General features: G+C 41.1%; 1 protein-coding gene across 7 annotated transcripts in view; it reads left to right on the top strand.

Moving 5' to 3' along the window:
- The window catches only part of PTPN5 (protein tyrosine phosphatase non-receptor type 5), a 74,859-nt gene extending 64,861 nt beyond the window's left edge, over positions 1-9,998 (top strand). For all 7 annotated transcript variants that reach the window (XM_015630457.2, XM_015630461.3, XM_015630456.1 and 4 more), the window contains 3 exons: positions 1,630-1,790; positions 4,454-4,567; positions 8,149-9,998. In XM_015630457.2, coding sequence (XP_015485943.1) covers positions 1,630-1,790; positions 4,454-4,567; positions 8,149-8,242 — 369 coding nt within the window. In that variant the 3' untranslated portion in view covers positions 8,243-9,998. The remainder of the gene's footprint in view (positions 1-1,629; positions 1,791-4,453; positions 4,568-8,148) is intronic.
- Positions 9,999-19,388: the final 9,390 nt, after the last annotated feature.

Genomic DNA, 19,388 nt, shown 5'->3' with positions numbered 1-19,388 from the left:
GCTGAGGGTATTCTCTGTCCCTTTATCCAGGTCATTGATGAGTAAATTGAACAGAGCTGAACTTATTGATCTCAGGGGAAGGCCATGGCTATAGGCCTTCAACTGGACTCTTTGCTGCTGATCACAGCCCTCTGAACCCATTTAGCCAGTTCTCAATCCATCTCACTGCCCACTCATCTAACCTATGTTTCCAGAGCTTCCATCATGAGGAGGTTATGGGAGACTGGGTCAAAATCCCTGCTGAAGTCAAGATAGACATTGTTCCTGCTCTCCCCTCATCCACCCAGCCAGTCATACCACCATAGGAACCTTTCAGATCAGTCAAGAATAATTTCCCTTGGTAAATCCATGCTGAATACTCCAGACAACCTTCTTTTCCTGCACATTTTTAGAGGTGATATGCAAGGTGAGCTATTTAATTGCCTTTCCAGGGACGGACCTGAGGCTGATTGGTGTGTAGCCCTTTGGGTCCTCCTTCTTGCCATCTTTTTGAAGACTGGAGTGGTGTTGGCTTTCCTTCAGTCTTCAGGCACCTCTCCTGTTCTCCATGATCTTTCCAAGATGATGGAGAGTGACTTAGCAGTAACATCTGCCTGCTCCCTCAGCACTCATGGGTGTATCTCATTGGGGCCCATGGATTTGTGGGTGTCAGGTTTACCCAAATGCTTTCTAACCCAATACTCATCAACCAAAGAGAAGTTGTCGTTTTCTCCAAATTTCTTGCCTTCAAGGTCTGGGATTCTCCTGAGGGGCCAGCATTGGCAATGAGTACTGAAAACAGAGGTGGCTTTCAGTAATTCTGCCTTCTCTGTATCCTCTACCACCAGGGCTCCCACCTCATTCAACAGTAATCCTACATTTTCCCTGCTCTCCCTTTTGCTACTGATGCAACTGAAGAAACCCTTCTTGTTGTCCTTGACATCCCTTGCCAGATTTAATTCCAAATGGACCTTAACCTTTCTTGTAACATCTCTGCATACTTTGACAACGTTCCTATATTCCTCCCAAGTGCCCTGTCCATTTTTCCATATTCCATAAATTTCCTTCTTGTGGGTTGTTTTTTGTATTTCTTTGATTGTTTGGGTTTTTTTGACAAAAGCTTCTTGCTCATCCATGCATGGCTTCTGCCCTCTTTGCATGATTTCCTACCCAGAAGGATGCATTGAAATTGAGCTTGGAGGAAGTGATGCTTGAATATTAAGGAGCTGTCTTGGATCCCCCATCTTCTGGGGCCCTAATTCAAGGGATTCTTGCAATTAAGTCCTTGAAGGAATCAAATTTGTCTTCCAAAGTTCAGGCTTGCAATCCTACTTACTGCCCTTGCTCCTTCCATGTAGGATCCTCTACCATCTCTTGGGCACTGTAGCCAAGGCTGCCCCCAACCTTTATGTGCCCAGCCATGTACTTAATACAAGGACACCTCTCCCTGTTGGCTCCTTCACCCTCTCTGAGTCAAAAAGATCTCATCAGTGCTCTGCAGCGGTCTCCTGGACTGTGTGTTCCCAGCCATGTTGTCTTTCCAGCAGACTGATTTAATCTCCTCAGTCTTAAGGGAAGGCCATGTTTCAGTACCAATTTACAGTGAGTTCTTGTCAAACTTTTGTGGTGTTTGTCTTAACTGGATTGCAGAAAGGAGACGAAGTCAGAAACCTGAAACATTACTGGTATACGTCTTGGCCAGACCAGAAGACACCAGACCAGGCCCCTCCTCTGTTACAGCTAGTACTGGAAGTGGAAGAGGCCATGCAGAGTGCAGAGGAGAAGAATGCCCCAGTGATTGTTCACTGCAGGTAAATAAATGTTGTGTCTGAATTCCAAGGGCTTCTTCACATGCAGTGACACAGTGTAGACACTGCCATGTAGGCCATCAGTCACATGTGTGAAATCTTGCACAACTGCTTCTGCAATTTGCTTGGAGTTTCAAAGCTTTTATGACAATGATTTTCTGTTATCAAGTGTTGCATTCAGATACAGTTGGAGCTGAACATAAAAGCTGGCAGTAGCTCAGTTACTTAAAAGAATAATTTCATTTTATTTGCCTTACCAGTAATATATGCCTTTAGTTCTTTTAAGGGCCAGGTTAGCAAAGATTAACATACTTAAGGCGAAATTGAGTAGGAAGACACATGCAAGCAGACAAATAATAACATTCAACTTCAAGCATCAAAACCCCCTGTTTTGTAGATTCCTTCTTTGTTTGTTTGGTTTTTTTCCCTATCATTATTAGGCCAAAGACAATTTAAATACAATACATGAATGAAAGAGTGGCAAAGCTGATTACAGATGGTAGTAATCTATAGTCAGGAAACGTATGCAACTGATAGTACAACTGAAGTATCAGTAAAAATCCTTCGCAAAGATGAAAACTTCTATGGAAGAAGCAAAGTCTTTACAGTGGTTTGATGCCTGATGAGAAAATTGTAATTATCAATCAGAGCAGAATAAAAATAGATGAGGATAGATACTTCTGTATCCTCAGAAAGAAGAAGGGGTGATGTACTTATCATTTGTAGACATGATGAAGTATGTTCTTCTGCTCTGCTAACTAGGGAGCGTGTTAAGCATCAGCAACCACCTTTAAATCAGATATGCTAGTTGATTTTCATCCAAGAGTGTTCTAAAAAAGTTGGTTCACACACTCTAAATCATTAAAGTTTAGCATAGATGAATTACAGTTCTTGGAGAACTGGAGACATTCCAGAGGTCTAAAAGGAAGCCCTATTTTGCCAGTGTTTAGAAAGGTTAAATGTGATTACTTGGAAACTACAGTCTGTCCTCAAAATAGTTGTTTAAGGTAAATAGCAGAAAGCCTGATAAGAGATGCAGTTAGTCTTGCCAGGGTAATCTTCCATAATTTCAATAACATACATTTTGCCAAATTTATTTTTGTACAGAATTTTACTTAATTTTGAATAATGTTTTCTAGGAAACAGCAGATGGTTGCTCTCCAAAAGCCATAGTAAATGGATATTATACAATGAGAATGTTTTTAAAGAGCCTCTTGGCAGAAATGTTTGGTAGCCTGGTGTCATCAAAGATCCGACTATAAGCTAATGGAATAATCACTATTAAAATGCTCCTGTGATGCCACATGTCCAGTTTTTCTGCCTGTGTTTTAAAACAGATGTGGAAAAATTTGGCAGAGTTCAGATGAAACTAAGAAACGTTTTGTAAGGAGGTCCTCTTTTTTGTCCATGAAATCTGTGACTCTCCAGGAGCTCCTTGAAGAACTATGGTATCTGGTGCTGGTTACTGCGTTTTTGTTCTGTCCTCTTGTATGGTGTTATCCCCATGACACAGTAATAATCTGGGGAGAAACGGGGCATTTTTATTTGAAAAAACAAATACTAAGAGACATGGTGATAGGATTATGAAGTGTTCTATGTGGATAGCGTGCCACCCACTGCTGTCTCAGCCACTGAGAGAACTGCAGCTCGTCCTGGGACAAGTGTCGTTTCCTTTATCTAAAAACGGGTGTTGTTCCCTCCCTTTGCAAAACACTGAGGTCTCTGGACAGAAAGCAGTATCAGGAGCTGTGTTCTGTGGTCTGTTTGGTTATGGTCAAGTGGAAGATGAAGGACTTGTGGGCAGCTGTGAACAGAGAACTCCAATGTTGCTTGAACGTTCGTTGCCAGTGGTTTTGCATTACAATTTTCTCACAATGTAAATGAAAGCAGGATTTCCTGTAGTTGTTTCAAGTAATTATTCCTGAGTATTATTAATTATCTAAGACTTACTTATTTCACACATAAGAAGGGCTTCCAGCATTTGCTGGTAGTTTAAGTGATGAGAAGAATTTGCAGCTTCTATAGCCCTGTGTCTTTGAAAATAAACTCAGTTCTGGTCATTAACTAAGGACTGCATCAGATACAAAAGAAAAATTAAAGAAATTTTTTTGATAGTGAATGTGTTGTGTTCTGCTCTAATTCAAGTTACTAGATTGTAGAACTGGTCAGAAAATGGCATCATGCTTACTATAGTGCTGTTAGCTCTAATTATTTAACCAAGGGTTGGGGTTTTTTTGCTCTACCTGTGAATGAAAATAGCTTTCAAAGAAGCGGTTAGAATTGAGAATTGCAAAGCAAAGTTTGCCTGCAGAGCAAGGGTTGCTGTCAAACCAAATCTTACTAAGAAATGCAGAAGCTTTTTTTCAATGGTTCAGTGAGAGGTTCAACAAGATACTGGGTCAGTGAGTCTCCAACAGTCCATTTTTAGCGCTGCATCTGCAATGTTCACCCTTTTGCTGTGATGGCTCACACTTAATCATGTCATCCAGTGAAGCTGGTATCTTTTCCTAGTTACGGCTTTCCATCTGGAAGCACCCAGCTGGCAAAGGTCAGAGGGACAAAAGGGATCATGGAGTCTGTGCTGGCTTAGTGGCAGTCATTTGACAAGAAAGTTCCAAAATCCTTCTGACATCTCCAGTGCCTCTCTCTGCTCTTCCCTTCCTTAGTGCAGGCATCGGGAGGACTGGCTGCTTTATTGCAACAAGTGTCTGCTGTAAACAGCTGAAGAACGAGGGCATAGTTGACATTTTGCGAACAGCCTGCCAGTTACGGTTAGACAGGTAAGAAAGCCTGTTTTTTTTTCCAGAAAACAAAAAGAAAAAATGATAATATTTCCCCTTATTTAAGGAGAAGCAAATAAGAAGAGGGTAAGAGAGAACGTTCCTCTGACTTGTAATCTTTGCCTGAGCAGTAAACCTTAATGAACAGCGCTAGAGCTGATTTAGGTTCACAGCTGGCATCAAAGTCTGCACAGCTGCCCATCCCCATGCAGCAAGGAGTGACCTCTTACCAGCTGAGGAGTTGGCCCCCTGTTCCTACAAAAGCTAAGGCTCAAAGATCTGCTGTACTTAAGTTCAGAGCCAGAGATCATCACTGTCCTCCCAGAAGGAGTAATGAAAATTCATCTCATACACTGGAGCTGTGAGCCACGGTGGGAGAGACATTGCCTGGGGAAGGAGAGTGCACAACATGGAGTGTTTGCAGACATATGAAAGGAGCTGTGAAAATCTCCACAAATTTAATGGTTTCCAGTTAAGCATTTCTTAACACACCACCTTGAGTTTGATTATGGAGTAAACAGACTTGAATTTTGTACCAGAGATGTTATTTTTTCCTCTCCTACTGGTTTCAAATGCCATCAAAACATGTCTCAGTGCTCTCTCTAATGATAATGATAAATGTAGTCGGGGGAAGAGATGTCACGAAAAACATACCGAAGATTTTTCTGAGGAAAAAAAAGAACCTCAACCCCACGCCGAACTTTATTTCAGGGAAGAAATTATGCTCAGTGGGAGGCAAAAAATGAAATGCTTGCTGCCCTGCTGAGGCTCTGATAGACAGGGACCTGCAGGGGCTTAGAGATTTGGCTGTTTCAGTGGATTTTAGCCCAGACAATGGAAGATTTCTCGAGAAAAAGAAAACCAGGATATGAATAGTGAATGCTGATTATCTATGGTCCAGTTAAATATCTGTCTGGATGTGAAATATCTGTCTCTGTGACTAATGCTACACAGGGGAATCACCACACAAATGAAGGCTAAAGGCGCCTGCTTACAAATGTGTGTGATACAGCAGGCCAATTGCAGATACTAGCTTTGAAGGGAGAGGGGAACTGGCAGTCACTTTAAGGCTCTGAAGAAGGAAATTCATACTTAAAGGACACCATAGGGCGAAAGAAAGACTGCAGGAGCCTCTGTAGCTGCCATGTAGCTCTCAGGAGTGGGATGGAATAGATAAAAGCCATTTAAATGTCATGGGGTAAAATACTCAAGATGGAAAGCAGATCACCATCCTTCCTACAGAAAAGCATGATTTCTTCAAGGACTGAAAAATAGGGCTTGTAGTCTCTTGGAAGCCACCCACTCTCATTTTCAATAACACTCCCCCCATAATCTTCAGGAGGCTTCAAAAGTAACGTGAGGTTGAGACAGTGTCCAGGCAGCTATAAGAGGGAAGACTGTGTCTCCTCCTCTTGCCTGATCAATTCAGGCCAGAGTAGATGTCTGAAAGACTGCACCTCCCTGCTTTACACAGAAGTAGAAAGGTTGACATTAGCCCTGAGAACCACCTTTGAGGTTGCCATGGGTATGGAGAGAACAAAGGGTTTTTTCCCTTCTTTCCCTCACAAATCCCTTGGAAAAGTTCTGTGCACTGGGCTTTGCATCAGTGGCCAACAGATGGTCCTAAAATAACCTGGTATGACTCAGGAGAGGAAGTAATCATTCCTGCATCCTTTCCACAGTGCTGAGAGACATTTGCTGTCATTGCCCACAATGCAACTCAGATTTCAAAGGTTTCTGTGGCAAATAGGGGTGAAAATATAATTCTGTGCCAAAGCCTGGACAGCAAGCACATGTCATGGTGTGCATATGTGCAGCAAGGGAGAAAGCCACCACACAGCAGGAAACCAGATAAAAAGGAAAATAATCTCCTGTGGTCTGAATCTCAATGGTCATCCTGGTGCTTCTGTTGCTTCAACTTCAGGGTGCAACCCCCTGTTAATGGAATTTCTTGGGGAGAATCATCAGATATGACTAATATTCCTTGTATTCCTTGTGTGACATAGATACTTTTCAGTGCTGTGTGGAGCACAGAGGGACTCAGAAACAAACCAACTGTGAGCTTGTATTAAGTAGATCAGATGGGGAGGAGATGCTCAGCTAGGAAATTTTTTTTTTTTAGAAACACAGTGTGTATTTCTCACCTTTGCTAGTTGTTGGAGAATAGGTCCCTGCCCTTCCCTGCTTATTGTTGTGTTATTTCAAGCAGCTGCTTAACAAAGTAAGTGCAAGGGGCTGAAGGACAAGGTTATATTTCCCACTAATCTTCCCCTTACAGGTATGGCTACTGTGTGACCCATAGTGGTTAAGCTGGACCCCATAGAAAAGGGCCCTAAGGAGGGTGCTAGCAGTCTGCTACCCATTTGGCTGAGAGGAAGCAATTTTCATGAATGGCCTCTGGTGAGGTTTCTAAGGGAATGCACTGCATATGCTCTTCCTCAGACTGACACAGTCTGGTTGGCTCCATGTCACCCATGGATTCCCATGTTCCTCAACTCCACTTGTCATTTCAGCCTCCTTTTGGAGGTGCTGCCAGGATCTGTGCACCAGCACCAATGCTGGCACAATTCTGCATTCACTCTGTGAGCTTCAGACACAAGTTTTAATTGTCTTCATAATGGGTTGTCAAGAGATCATATCACTTTCAAAGGGGTACTCTTAGCAAAATTTCAAATGTTAGTAGAAGCTGCTAAAAATTAACAACTTCATCCTGATTTTGTTCTTTTCTGTTTCCCTCTGTAGTGCTCGTATGTTGCTTAATATGCTCCTTGCTGAAATACACAGGCTAATGACACATGGAAAATCAAACTGGTTTTGCTCCTGCTTGCATTTCCATTCAGGTTTCAGTTTTGAAGAGAACTCTAAAAGCTGAAAAATAAGCTGAACTAAAACAGATTACTGTGCTGAGGGATATTTTGCTATCAAGCAGTCAACTCAGTTTCAAATCTGAAGTTACCTTTCTAAAGTAACATTGTGTGCTCCAAAATCCTGCTGGCCATCTCTAGTTCTCTGACTAACTTGCCAAAAGCTTGATGTGGAGTGGCACAGAAGAAAGAATCCTCATTGCAGAATGGGGAAATTGCATCAGCTGTCTGGGCTGGTTTGGCTTGGCCTGGCCTGGCCTGGCCTGTCCCTCTTTGGTCCCAAATTCAGTCCCTAGTGCATTTTTGAAGTCTTGGATAAGCTGCTTCCCCTCTTTATTCCCCTGCTCCCATATATCTCTCCAGGGCTTTGGGATGGGAATTACTTTTCACAGAAAGGTTCTTGGAGTACAGGTGCTCAGGTAGTAAATTACGATGGTAGTGCTTTGTTGGAGGAGAGCCTCTGCCAAGGAAAATTAATGTAAAGCCCATTCCTGTTCTCATTACCTTCTGTTCCTTTGTTAGCAGAAACTTTCAAAATGGAGCTCAAGGTCAGACTTGAAGCTGGTCACAATCAAAGGGCACTTCTCACTCATTTCAGAAAGCTTTGGAATAGATCTTTGGTGTGGAGCACAAGTTTCATGTTAGCTGTGCTATTTCCTCATGTGTTTTCGAGTAATAAGACTGCTGTTTCCCTCCCCTTTTCTTCTTGCCTTTCAGGGGTGGAATGATCCAGACTTGTGAACAGTATCAATTTGTGCATCATGTCATGAGCTTGTACGGAAAACAGCTTTCTAGAGCAGCAGAAGAATAAGTGTTCATGATATTCCTAAAGGCTAAAGCCAGGAGAACTTTTGACTGCACTCAGATACATTTCAGATCTGATAAGAGACACATGGTAACCTGGCTGTCTTAGCTGGAAAGATACTATTTTACTTTGATATTGCTTTTATGCTCTTGTTTGCATTGACATTTAAGAGCTGAGATATGCCTTGTCTTAAACATATGTGACAGGACATAATCTTCACCAAAAAAGGCTTATTTATACTGTAAATAATAATAGCAGCTTCATTTGTTACAAAAGCAAGAAAAAGCCAGAAAAATACAGTCTTCAGTTTGCTATTTTTTAAAAGGTCATTGCTAATATATCCAAATACAGTGTGAAATTTTCTGAATTGTCATGCTGAAATGTGCCGTATGTTGACTAAGCTTGAAAGTAAATTTTTGCCTCTTTCTGATTGTTTTTACATATAAATTTACCGAATACTGTGTGTATCGTAAACCTTCTGAGCCTCTGCATAGAAAGACTCAAGTAGATTCACGTTGAAATGGTGTTTCACACATCATGTTCGCTTGTTTATTTTTTCTAAAGCAGTCCACTACCAGTGTTATCAGAACTAAGGGGGAAACAATATTTCAATGAATCAAATTCTTGCCTCGAATTCTTACCAGCAGTGTACCCCAGTATCATGACAGCGGGGTGAATCTGAGTAGACATTAATCTGAACATTAATGCTTTGTGCTTTACCTTTTCTTTGTCAATATTTGGGCATCTTAGTCATCTGGCAAACAGATTGTATTTCTGCAAACAGTTTCCATTTTTACATAGAATGCAATTTCTTCTGAAAACTGAGATTCTAAATCAGGTGAGGATTTTTTTTTAGTTCATCTTTATTAGCAGTCTAACAATAAAATAACTTTTATTCTATTAATTTATACTTGTTTCAAAGCTTTGAGGGTAACCATGTGTCCAGTGCCTATTAATATTAATGCAAATCCTAAAGGCAGCTTAAAAAAAAAAAAAAAAAAATATGAACTTTTTGGCTGCTTTGTGATAAATTTGCCCTCAAACCAAATTTAGACAATAATTACCCCATTCTAACCAGAGGTCCAGGCAACAGTGTTTCCTTTCCAGTAACATAGACTGCTGCCTGTGCTTTTTGGTTTAGACTTCAATCAGGCTGGGAAGATTATAGTTTGTGTTTAATGCTTAGAGGTGAGCACATGTTTTAGTGCTTCACTGAGCAGAGAAAAATGGAGGTAGCAGGATCCTTAACATGAAAGATGAGTATTTTGTGAGTAGAAGCTCTGATGACCTACTAAAAATATATTTGCTTCTCTTTATTTATAACAATAACCAAAACCCACGGCTTTTATTAGTGCAGAGGATTCTGCGAATTTACTGCACTTCCTAATCAGGAGAAGGTAAAGCAGCTCTCAGAACAATAAGGGCTGATCCTGCTCCCACTGATGTTTTGCCATTGACGTCAGCAGGTGCAGGGTAAGGCCTGAAACGTTACACCTACAACTTCATCACTGTGGGGAAAAAGTTTCCCAATATTTCAGTACACATCTTTGTGTTTATTCTGTATCCATGAACCTGTAAAAATCCTGTCTGCAGGGTTTGCATGAATGTGTGGCAAAATGTGTTATCTTTAAACCACTTGATTTTATTGCTGTATTTAAAATATTTCCTTCAGTGAGAAGCTAGCAGAAAGAACTGGCATTCTTTTTTAAAATACTGGTGATAGTCATTAAAGAGAGCAATAAACTTAAGCTTTTAAGCATAACACGACTGTTAGTTTTATGTAAATCTTGATAGCTATATTCTTCTCGGTGCTACCAACTTTTTCAAAGGGGTAACACTATTCCATCTAAGCACTCTTTAAAAATAACACAATAACCACTGGTATTCTGAATAACATTGAAAATGGAACTCCCTATAAATATTTTTCTGCTTTTCATTGCCCTTCCATGGCAAAACTGACTCAGTGAATAAAATTACTTGTTCTGTCATCAGCTTCCCATGCATCTGCTAAAGAATACTTGTTGGTTGGAGGGCAATGTGCATATAGGAGGTAAGTTCAACAGATATGTTGCCTTCTGCCCAAGGAGATTTTCTAGAGGAGAATAACTTTATGGTTATTTAAGGTATAAAGGACTCTAAGACACTGACCTTGAGGTCCTTGCACAGATGCTCAGCAGGTGTTAGTTGGCAGTGCTTCACTGGCTTGAGTAGAAGTGAATGATTTGCACCAGTGAAAGAAATCTGGCCTGCTGTCCACTCCCATTCAACATGTGTGGAATGTCCTGAGAGTGTGGTTGTTGATAAAATCAGGTTGTTTAGCATCAATTCACTGCTACAAAGCACATGTCAGCCTCGTTGCATGCTCTGATGATGAGGGCTGCACTGCTGCCACCTCCTACTAAGCAAGAGAAACACCACTTGATCAGGATCAAAATATTCAAATGCCTCTTGAAGGGTTATTTTGTCTAACAGATTTGGAGATAATCCTCCTATTTACTCTCTGGCCTTATCATAATTAACATATTTCTGTCTCTTTTTTTTCTTTACTTTTTTTTTAATAGAATTTGAGATCTGAAGGACCTTTTATCAGCTGTTCTGATCTCTTGTGGCAGCAGAGGTAGTCTTAAGAAGTGCTTGAGATTAGCAGAAAGGAGCTCTGGCCGTGTGCAAGCACTTGAGATGAGTGGGGCTGCTGCTTCTGTAATCAGTGTGTTTGAAACTGAGCTGACAATAGGAACCAAGCTAAGCTATGTCTCTGGCTAGGCTTGTCTTTTTACTCTTTCCCTATTAAATGAAAATTCCAAGCATACTTTATCCACTCTCTCCTGTTCAGTGCCTGGAACTCTTTGTACCAGAGACCACAGGATTAGTACCTACAACACAGTTGTTTCCCAGAGGGCTGAATTCCTCTCTCCAAGTGGGTAAGCATATAGCAAACATAGGATGATTTTATTTAGAACCAACTGTGATGTCTTCTGTTTAATAAGCTTTTCACACTCTGCACAGGGCAGAGCCTAGCTCAGTGCCTTGGTTGTTTGCTGGTGGGTTTGGTCACCACACTTAAGCAGTTTTATCCTGTTTCTGTCATGGTAACAGGCCAATAGCACATTCTGTCCTCATGCAGATGGTCTGATATCAGCAGGTACCAAAGCTACGTAAAAACAAAAGCTAAGGTTGCACTTGAGTGTAAGGGCTGTCCCCAGATAAAGCACGACTTGTTCTCTGAAGGATCAAGATAAAGATGACTTGGTCAAATTATTCTTAAACGTCAACTACCTGTAGTCATGTAGGGAAGAGAATTGCATTTCTTCCAAGACTTTCCAAAGTATCTATTTATTCTGGTCTTTTCCTCTATAATTATTCTACAATGGAAAAACCTTAACATGTGAATTCACAGTTGCAAAATTGACTTGAGAATGAAGACAGGACAAAACAGGACCTTGGTTGCTGTCACTTCCCTGCTGTCTCTTCAGTGGAGGAATCATGCAGCCTGCACATAGATGGTCATTCTTTATAGATTTGCTATGGAGAAAAAACAAAACACTTCTTTTGAAGTCCCTGGAGATAGCCTTGTTTCTCCTGCCAAGTCTGTAGATGAGTATTTCCTGGTGCCTGCAAGAGTGACAGTCACCTTAGGATAAAGTAGAGCAGCTCAAGCAAGCTCCTGCAAGTTAAAAAAAAATCCTCCATTCAAAAGCACAAAAGAAATATGTGAATGAAAGCAGCCTTTGCAGCTTTGTGCATAAAGTACGGGCCGTCAAAGATCTGCATGCTCTAGGCAACACAAGCATTGATTTCTTGTGTCTCAAAGTGAATTTCATATAATCACAAAGAAGTTAATTTCTTCGATTACATGCAAGGAAAGAGAAGAATCCACTCTTATTTGAACACTGATAGAGATCAAGCTCCAGCACCTGAGTACAACAGATGCTACAGTCTCATGGCATGGTGTGAAAGTCACAGAAGGGGTTATGAATAGACCTGCCCAAGCTTTTGGGCCATGTAATACCCAGCAGGACAGCAGTGTCAAGTTTACTCAGATGATAGCAAAGCTGAATGAAGAGAGAGACTGAATTATTTACTTAGAATTAAAAGCTAGGTTGGCACCAGAGCTGGCAATATGGCTCTGAACATTTGAGCACATAAAGCTTAAACAGTCTGGCAAAGGGTGTTGCAGTTCCTGGCCCTTTCTCTCTGCTGGACCATGCTACTCAACTTGTGCTCCCTCTTGGTTCTTTGTCTTATCTGCCTGTTACTGCTTATGCTTAAAACAGAATTAAATAAGTCACTGTATTGCACTACTTTAAACCCAGTAAGTTGATAGCCAGTGTTTTCCAGAAATCATCTCTTTCCATAGACAGAGCTTGTCTTTAGCTAGACACCCCTCAGAGAGCTCAACCTCTTCTGCATACATGTTCATCCCAGAATTTTGGGGGTAAAAACCTGCAGTTATGTGCATCTTACTACTGGTATTTCTCCACTGAGAAGCAGTTGTGCTTGCCTTTAGGTTTTTTTATTAGTCTGACTTTAACTTCCCTAGTCCCAGTACCAGGTGCAACTTTCCTCTGAAAAGGCAAAGGCAACATTTCCAGGGACCAGAAGGGGATATCCTGCACAGGTTTCCTTTGCATATTTATCTTGTTTGCCTCTGAAGGAGGCACACAAGGAAACCTGTCAGGAATTAAGTCAAAATTGATAATGCACAATGGAAACCTCCTCTTGAAAATTAGTTTTGACTCCTATTTCAAAAGAAGGAAAGCCATGTTTGATTGGTTTTACTACATCCACTGCTGTCTTCTCGGTATTTAGGATGTTGTGAAGAGTACAGAAAGCAAACACTCAGGCAACACAAAGGTCAAGGTGTCAGTTTGGATAGCTGGGAGGAATTGGATTGTGTTGTCAGTGTTTTGGTCTTCGTTGGGGAAAACACAGCTTTCAGTCCAGAAAGCAGGTTTCTCTGTAGCTAAGTTGGGCTCTTGCTCCTCAGGTAGAATACTGAAGAGATTAGTGAAGGTTGGTTTCTTCCTGCATTTATTAAGCAAGCAATAAACAACACCTTATCCACTTTGAGGTGTTACCAGTCCCATTTCTACACAATTCTGATTTGATCTGTGTTAATAGAACACGAGCTTCCAGGCAAGGGAGCAGCATCTGACTTGCTGGATTCCTTCTTTAGCCTGTGAAACAGCATATGTTTATTTTGGCTCTCTCTATGTGGTATTTTTTGCTCACTGGAAAAGCTGAAAATGTTTCAGCCTCTGCGCTGGTTTTTTTCTCTTTTTTTGTTAAACTTTTCACCTTCCTCTTTCTTTCCTAACCTAGCACCTAAATCACCTAAAAATCATCAGGAAAAGGTGGTATATTCCTGAAGAGGGATGGGACGCTGTGGTGTCTATTGCTTTTTCCAGAGTTTGCCCATAGAATTGTTCCCCTCAGCCTGTAGGAGTTGGCTAGATTTTTATGTTCTTTGGTTTTCTCAGTTCCTGTGTTTTGCAGAGCATAACCCGGGTGCCTCCTGCACTAGACTCCCTTTTCAACTGAATTTAACATAAATATGGAGTAGGTAACATTCTGTTCCAAACAGAAATCAAGTGTGGTCAGCTAAGCAGTTTATTACCATTATATCTTGTTAAGCCTTAGTTGCAAGCAAGACAGATTGTGTTCTGCAGGATGGATTGGCCTTACCCACCTAAAACAATCTCCTGCCCTATGTCAGCAGTGCTGTGGTTAACATGAGTGAAGTTAAAAAAAGCTAAATACACAAGCTGAGATCTGTAATTCATTCCCTCCTTGAGAAGTACCCTTCCCATTGGGAATGAAGTCCTCCATATGAGGAAGTGGCAGAATCTTAGACTTACTAAGGAATAGAAGAGAGCTGATTGAAGAATGACCTCTAATCTGAAGTTGTGAATTGATCATCTAAAACACCAAGTCGCTGCTTGAGTAACTGAATGAACTGGCTGGACTTGGAATGGAGAGAAAATGCTGCATATATAATTTTAAAATAAACAAAGCCAAAGCCTGGAAGTGTGAAAGCAGCACTGGGAAACAGCTTAAACATCAAAGCACATTTTTTTTTGAATGTTTAACTGTTTGAAACCTGGACCCCCACATATTTTGGTTTTAGCATTAAAAAAAAACCTGTTAAATTATTTCATAGTCTGTCTTTGATCAAAGTGTTGAAATTGTGTCAGAATCGATCATAAGACAACCTGGGATTGGGAAGGTAATGTTTATTTTTAAATAAAAAAGTATCTTTTTGACCTACAGAAAGTTTATTCCTTTCAGCATCGTACTTGAAGTTTTATCATCCTGTTACTCCAAGAATGAAAAAGTGCTGAAGCCAGTGTAAAGGATGTAACAACACAGCCCACAAGAGGCCAGTAGGTATTTAAATTTTGAACTACTCAAAGCCATTTTTGTCCAGTGTAAAGGGACCCAGGCATCTTCCTAGGAATGCAACAAGCTGTACAACTTCGTGTAAGCTGAGGGACACAAAAGGGTGTCAGTAATGATTGTGAAAGCTCCTGCGGTACGAATGACCAGGACCTTACCAGCTGCGATAAAAAGGTAACATTTACATAAACATATATTCCCAAGAATGCCATAATACTTTGTGTTCTGTGGCTGTGGTCAGGCAGGGTGGAAGTTGGCTGTTTGAGTCCAATACCTTTAGACTCATATCTGCTTTGCTTTTCCTTTCCTTCCCTTACAAAGAAAGCATCTTTGTAAAGTGTCACTGCAAAGTGTAAGTAATTTTAATGTTCAAAAAAAAATCTGTGGCCAAGGATGAAAATTTTCATCAGGCAGAAGAAATCTAAGTGAAGGGAATTCCATTTTTGGGTTGAAAGGAGGAACTGTAAAGGTAGTTAGCTGACTTTTAAGCCATGGCACCTTAGCTTTGTAGGATTTGAAAATCCAAATCTGAAGGCATGCAGAGCAGTGGAGCAGTGAACCAAGCAGCATCCTATATCACTTCTCATTTTAGCACTGAGTGCTGCTGCTGTGGGTTTGCCCCACAATGGCTGAGGGCACATTCTTTTCAAAGGCCTCTGGGATTATAGGGTAACATCTCATCTCTTCCTAACCAACCCAAATCAGTGCTGTCACCAACATCCATGACCATTGGTACACAGGAGTAAAGGGTTTAGAACAGGACAGTGAGAGAGGATGGCAGAGGGGGTGGGAGCATAAGGAGACAGAGCGTTTGTGTATCATACAGACAGCCTGGAGGCAAAAGCCAGCTCAGAATGGAGATCAGGGTATATATCTTCTGTTAAGGAAAAGGATCTTCTTGGGAGGATTCCCAAAACAGAGCATATCTGCAATTCCTGCTGGCAGCAAAGCATACTCCCAAGGTCATATGGTCTTAACACTGTCTTTCCTGTGGGCTGTATCTTCTAGGTTGCCATGCACAATCCTAACTTTATCATTTGCACCCCTCAAATCTTGGAAAGGCTTTTGGGTTGATTTTCTTCTGCCCCAAGATATTTCAGCAGCATAAATAACTGTGTCAGAGGCTACAATTCCTTACTGCATCTGTCTTGTCACAGAACACTTTTTAAAACTAGAGAGCTGCAGTTTCTAGATGCCTAATACTCATCCCTCAAGGACTACAATCAAATAGTCCAGTTTCCCCAAAATGCCCTTTACACATGGACCAATTATCCTGGCTTAAAGCAGCCTTCTTAGTGTCTTATCACTGCAGTGAGGACAATGACAGTTCCCAGCCACATCCACTGGGAGTACGTAGTGCACAGGCCCTCGTGGAATTCAGAAATCCCTCTCTGTGATTCACTTAGGAGATCTGGGAAGGTCCTTGATTAGAAAGAAATGCAGTGAAATAGCCTAAATTAATAAAATGGAATAACTCAAGCTAGTAGTCAAGTTTCTCTTGATTTTCCTGGTGTAAAATGGAGACATTTTGCTATTAACCACATTAAAATAACTCCGTTTCAGAGTGGTGTTCTCATGGAGCTTTAGAAATTAGTATTCAGGGACAGCTCCTTACTGGTCAGTTTTGGGGAAAAAAAAAAACCAAACCAGTTTTACTTGAACTTAACAACTAGTTAATACTAAAATAAACTCAATGGCTTCATTCTGATAGAAGAATGTAGCTCTTTGAAGTTTTCTGCAGTAAAGCAGTTTAAAGCAGAAGGATTTGTCCTAAACTATGGACATGTACCTAGATACAGGGCATGAGCAGCACTGAAGAGCTTAATGCAGCTTGTGCAGAACAGAGTAAGTTCTAATGGGCTTTTTGATACATCCAGCTGTGAAGCCTTCCTGAATGACATCTGATATCAGAGCACCTTACAGCACTCCTGCGCAGCAAGGCAGCCCCATTTTCTCATTGTCTAGATGACAAGATATACACAGAGAGAGAAAATTACTTGCCCAAAATCCTGCCGAATTTCAGAAAATAAGCGAGGAGCTGATCAGAAGCCTCCTACAGACAACTAGAACTCTTCCTGCTGCACAAACCTTTCTCTCTCAGGAGTTTTAGGTCATGAGTAGTTCTCGATGTAGCTTTATGTTTTGGGGCTTCTTGTTGTATCCACTCTTTCCCGTTCCTAGTAAATAAATCCTGCAAACAGTACCTTGCTGCTCACTTAATTAACAGACTTTTTCCCCAACCAAAGAAGTATTTTCCAGGAGGTCTTCTGCCTTGTTGGAGCCTTGTAGCATGCTGATGTGCTCCTTTAAGATCCTTGCTGGAGACAGCCTTCCTGAATTTGTGGGAAAACCTTTGTCCACTGAAAAAAACCTGAGGGTGAGTAAAATTATTTTTTTTCCTGAAAGACATTTAGCTAGTGCATGCCAATAACTGACTGTATTTCCAGGTGCTGTCAGGTATATTCACTCACCCCATGCAAGGAAATAGTCTGTCATCTTCCATAACCAGAAGGGGGGTAAACAGAGGTGCAAACTGCAGTTACCTATATCCATCCTCACTGTTTTTAGAGATTTTTCATGGATCAGTCAGATCATTGGGAAAGCTGCTGTTCATCTAAGCTGCTGGAAACTTGTCCTTATTGATTTTAAATGCAGCAGTTCTTGTTATGCAGACCTCATGATTGAGTGATTTGGCTAGAGCTGGAAGAATGTGACCTTTAATGCATAAGTAAATAAGCCTTTCCATCATGTATAATCACTCCCATATGACAGATCTGTGACTGTCTAAAATGACAGAAAGATCGTATGAGTCTTTATTTTTTTGAAAAATATTATCACAAAAAGTCACAAATCATTCCTGTCAGAGTGCAGAGAGCTGCTAATGAAAGAATTTCATTCCAGAGTGGTATCTGTGATGGATGTAAAGTTGTAAGAAGTACAGTAAGTAAGATAAAGCAAGGTTAATCTAATCTCTTCCATAAAGCAGAAAGCAAAAGAAACCATGATTTAAAATAAACTCAGACAGAGGAAGTAACAGGCCACTGTTCCATTTCACTCATTCATTCATTAATTCCAATGTTTCTTCTTGAATTTTAGGAGGTGAAGGAATATTCTGAGCTAAACTTAAAAGCAAACCAAGCCCTAATGTAACACAAAAAAGAGAGAGTGGCTTATTTTTGTTACTTAGTTTTGTGTTTAGAATAGGGAGGCCCTAATGCCTCTTGTGTGTCACAGAATCATAAAATGGCCTGGGTCAGAAGGGACATTAAAGATCATCCAGTTCCAACCCCCAGCCATGGGCAGGGGCACCTTCCACTATCCCCAGTTGCTCAGAGCCCCATCCAGCCTGGCCTTGAACACTGCCAGGGATGGGGCATCCAAGCTTCTCTGGGCAACCCGTGCCAGTGCTTCACCAACCTTACAATAATGATTTTTTTTCTCTAATATCTGATCTAAACTCTCTTTCAGTGTGAAGCCAATCCCCCTTGTCCTGTCATTATATTACTGCCCTTGTAAATAGTCTTGCCTCATCTTTCTTGTAGGTTTCCTTCAGGTACAGGCAGGCCGCAATTAGGTCACTCCAAAGCCTTCTCCAGGCTGAACAATTCCAACTCTCTCAGCTTTTCTTCAGATGGAGGAGGGGTGCTCCATCCCTCTAATTAATTTGGTGGCCTTCTCTGGACTGACTCCAACAGGTCAATATCCTTCCTTCAAGTGTCATTCAGCCAAAACCAATGTTAAATCTTAGTAATTCATAGTATTATTCAGGACACATATCCCAGTTCATCCCTGTTTAATTTGTGATGTCCCATGGTTGCAAAAGTACTGCCATTCCTGTTCTTTTCCTTCCCTTGCTCTGTCCCTCTCTCTCTCCTCTTTCCTTAATTCTTAGTTCACCCTAATTCACCTCTTCTCTCAGGCAGTCCTTTGTTTGCAAACCTTCCAGTCAGGCCAAGTCAAACTCTTCCTACAGTACTTCAGAGTCTTAAGTCCAACAGGTTCCATTCCCCCTCCTCTGGTCTCTGTATTCCTCGTGCAGTGCAGGGGGAATACTCACTGCCAGGGCAGAGCATCAGAATAAAAGGATGTCTCTGACAAGAAAGGTGGCTTCATTTTTCTGCCTTAGGCCAAGAATGCACTCAATCCAAAATACATCTCTATCAGTGGAAAGACTTCTGTCTGTTTCTGGGCTTTTAGGAAGATTGTGAGGAACCTTTAGGGATGAGGGGGAATTGGATTTGGCCTGAAAATTTCTGCCATAGAAGATTCTGGATTTTCAATAGGTCAGTTTCTTTAGTGATTAAAAAACAACTGATATAAACACAAATAAAAAAGGAGATCACTAATACATTTGTCATACCCACTCCCTACCACCCCAGCCTACTGGGAGGTTCTGCTTATTACTTCTCTGTGTTGTTTTTTTTCTCTTTCCAATCTGAATGCTGCTCCCAAGATGACAGAGATAACTACAGGTCTGCAGAGTCCTATACCTACACTGATACAATCTGCACAGTGTCCTTGACCATGACTAAGAAGTCAAGACTCTAGAAGTCTGGCTTCACTATTGCTAGGCCAGTTACTAACAACCAAGTTTCTAAGAATTTTGAAGTTAGGCAAAGGGCAGATTTGCTGCAAGTAGAGGGAGGTGAAGCAGGATGGAAGAATCTACCCCCTGCTGGCTTTGAGCTCTATGGCTCTTGCCCACTACTCCAAAAGAAGAATGTGTTTTCGTAGGTGCAAGCATTGTGCTTTTTAT

This window comes from Parus major, chromosome 5 (genome assembly GCF_001522545.3).
Source record: "Parus major isolate Abel chromosome 5, Parus_major1.1, whole genome shotgun sequence".
Lineage (NCBI taxonomy): Eukaryota > Metazoa > Chordata > Aves > Passeriformes > Paridae > Parus > Parus major.
The sequence above is the reverse complement of the archived record's forward strand: the minus strand, read 5'-3'. Positions and strand labels throughout refer to the sequence as shown.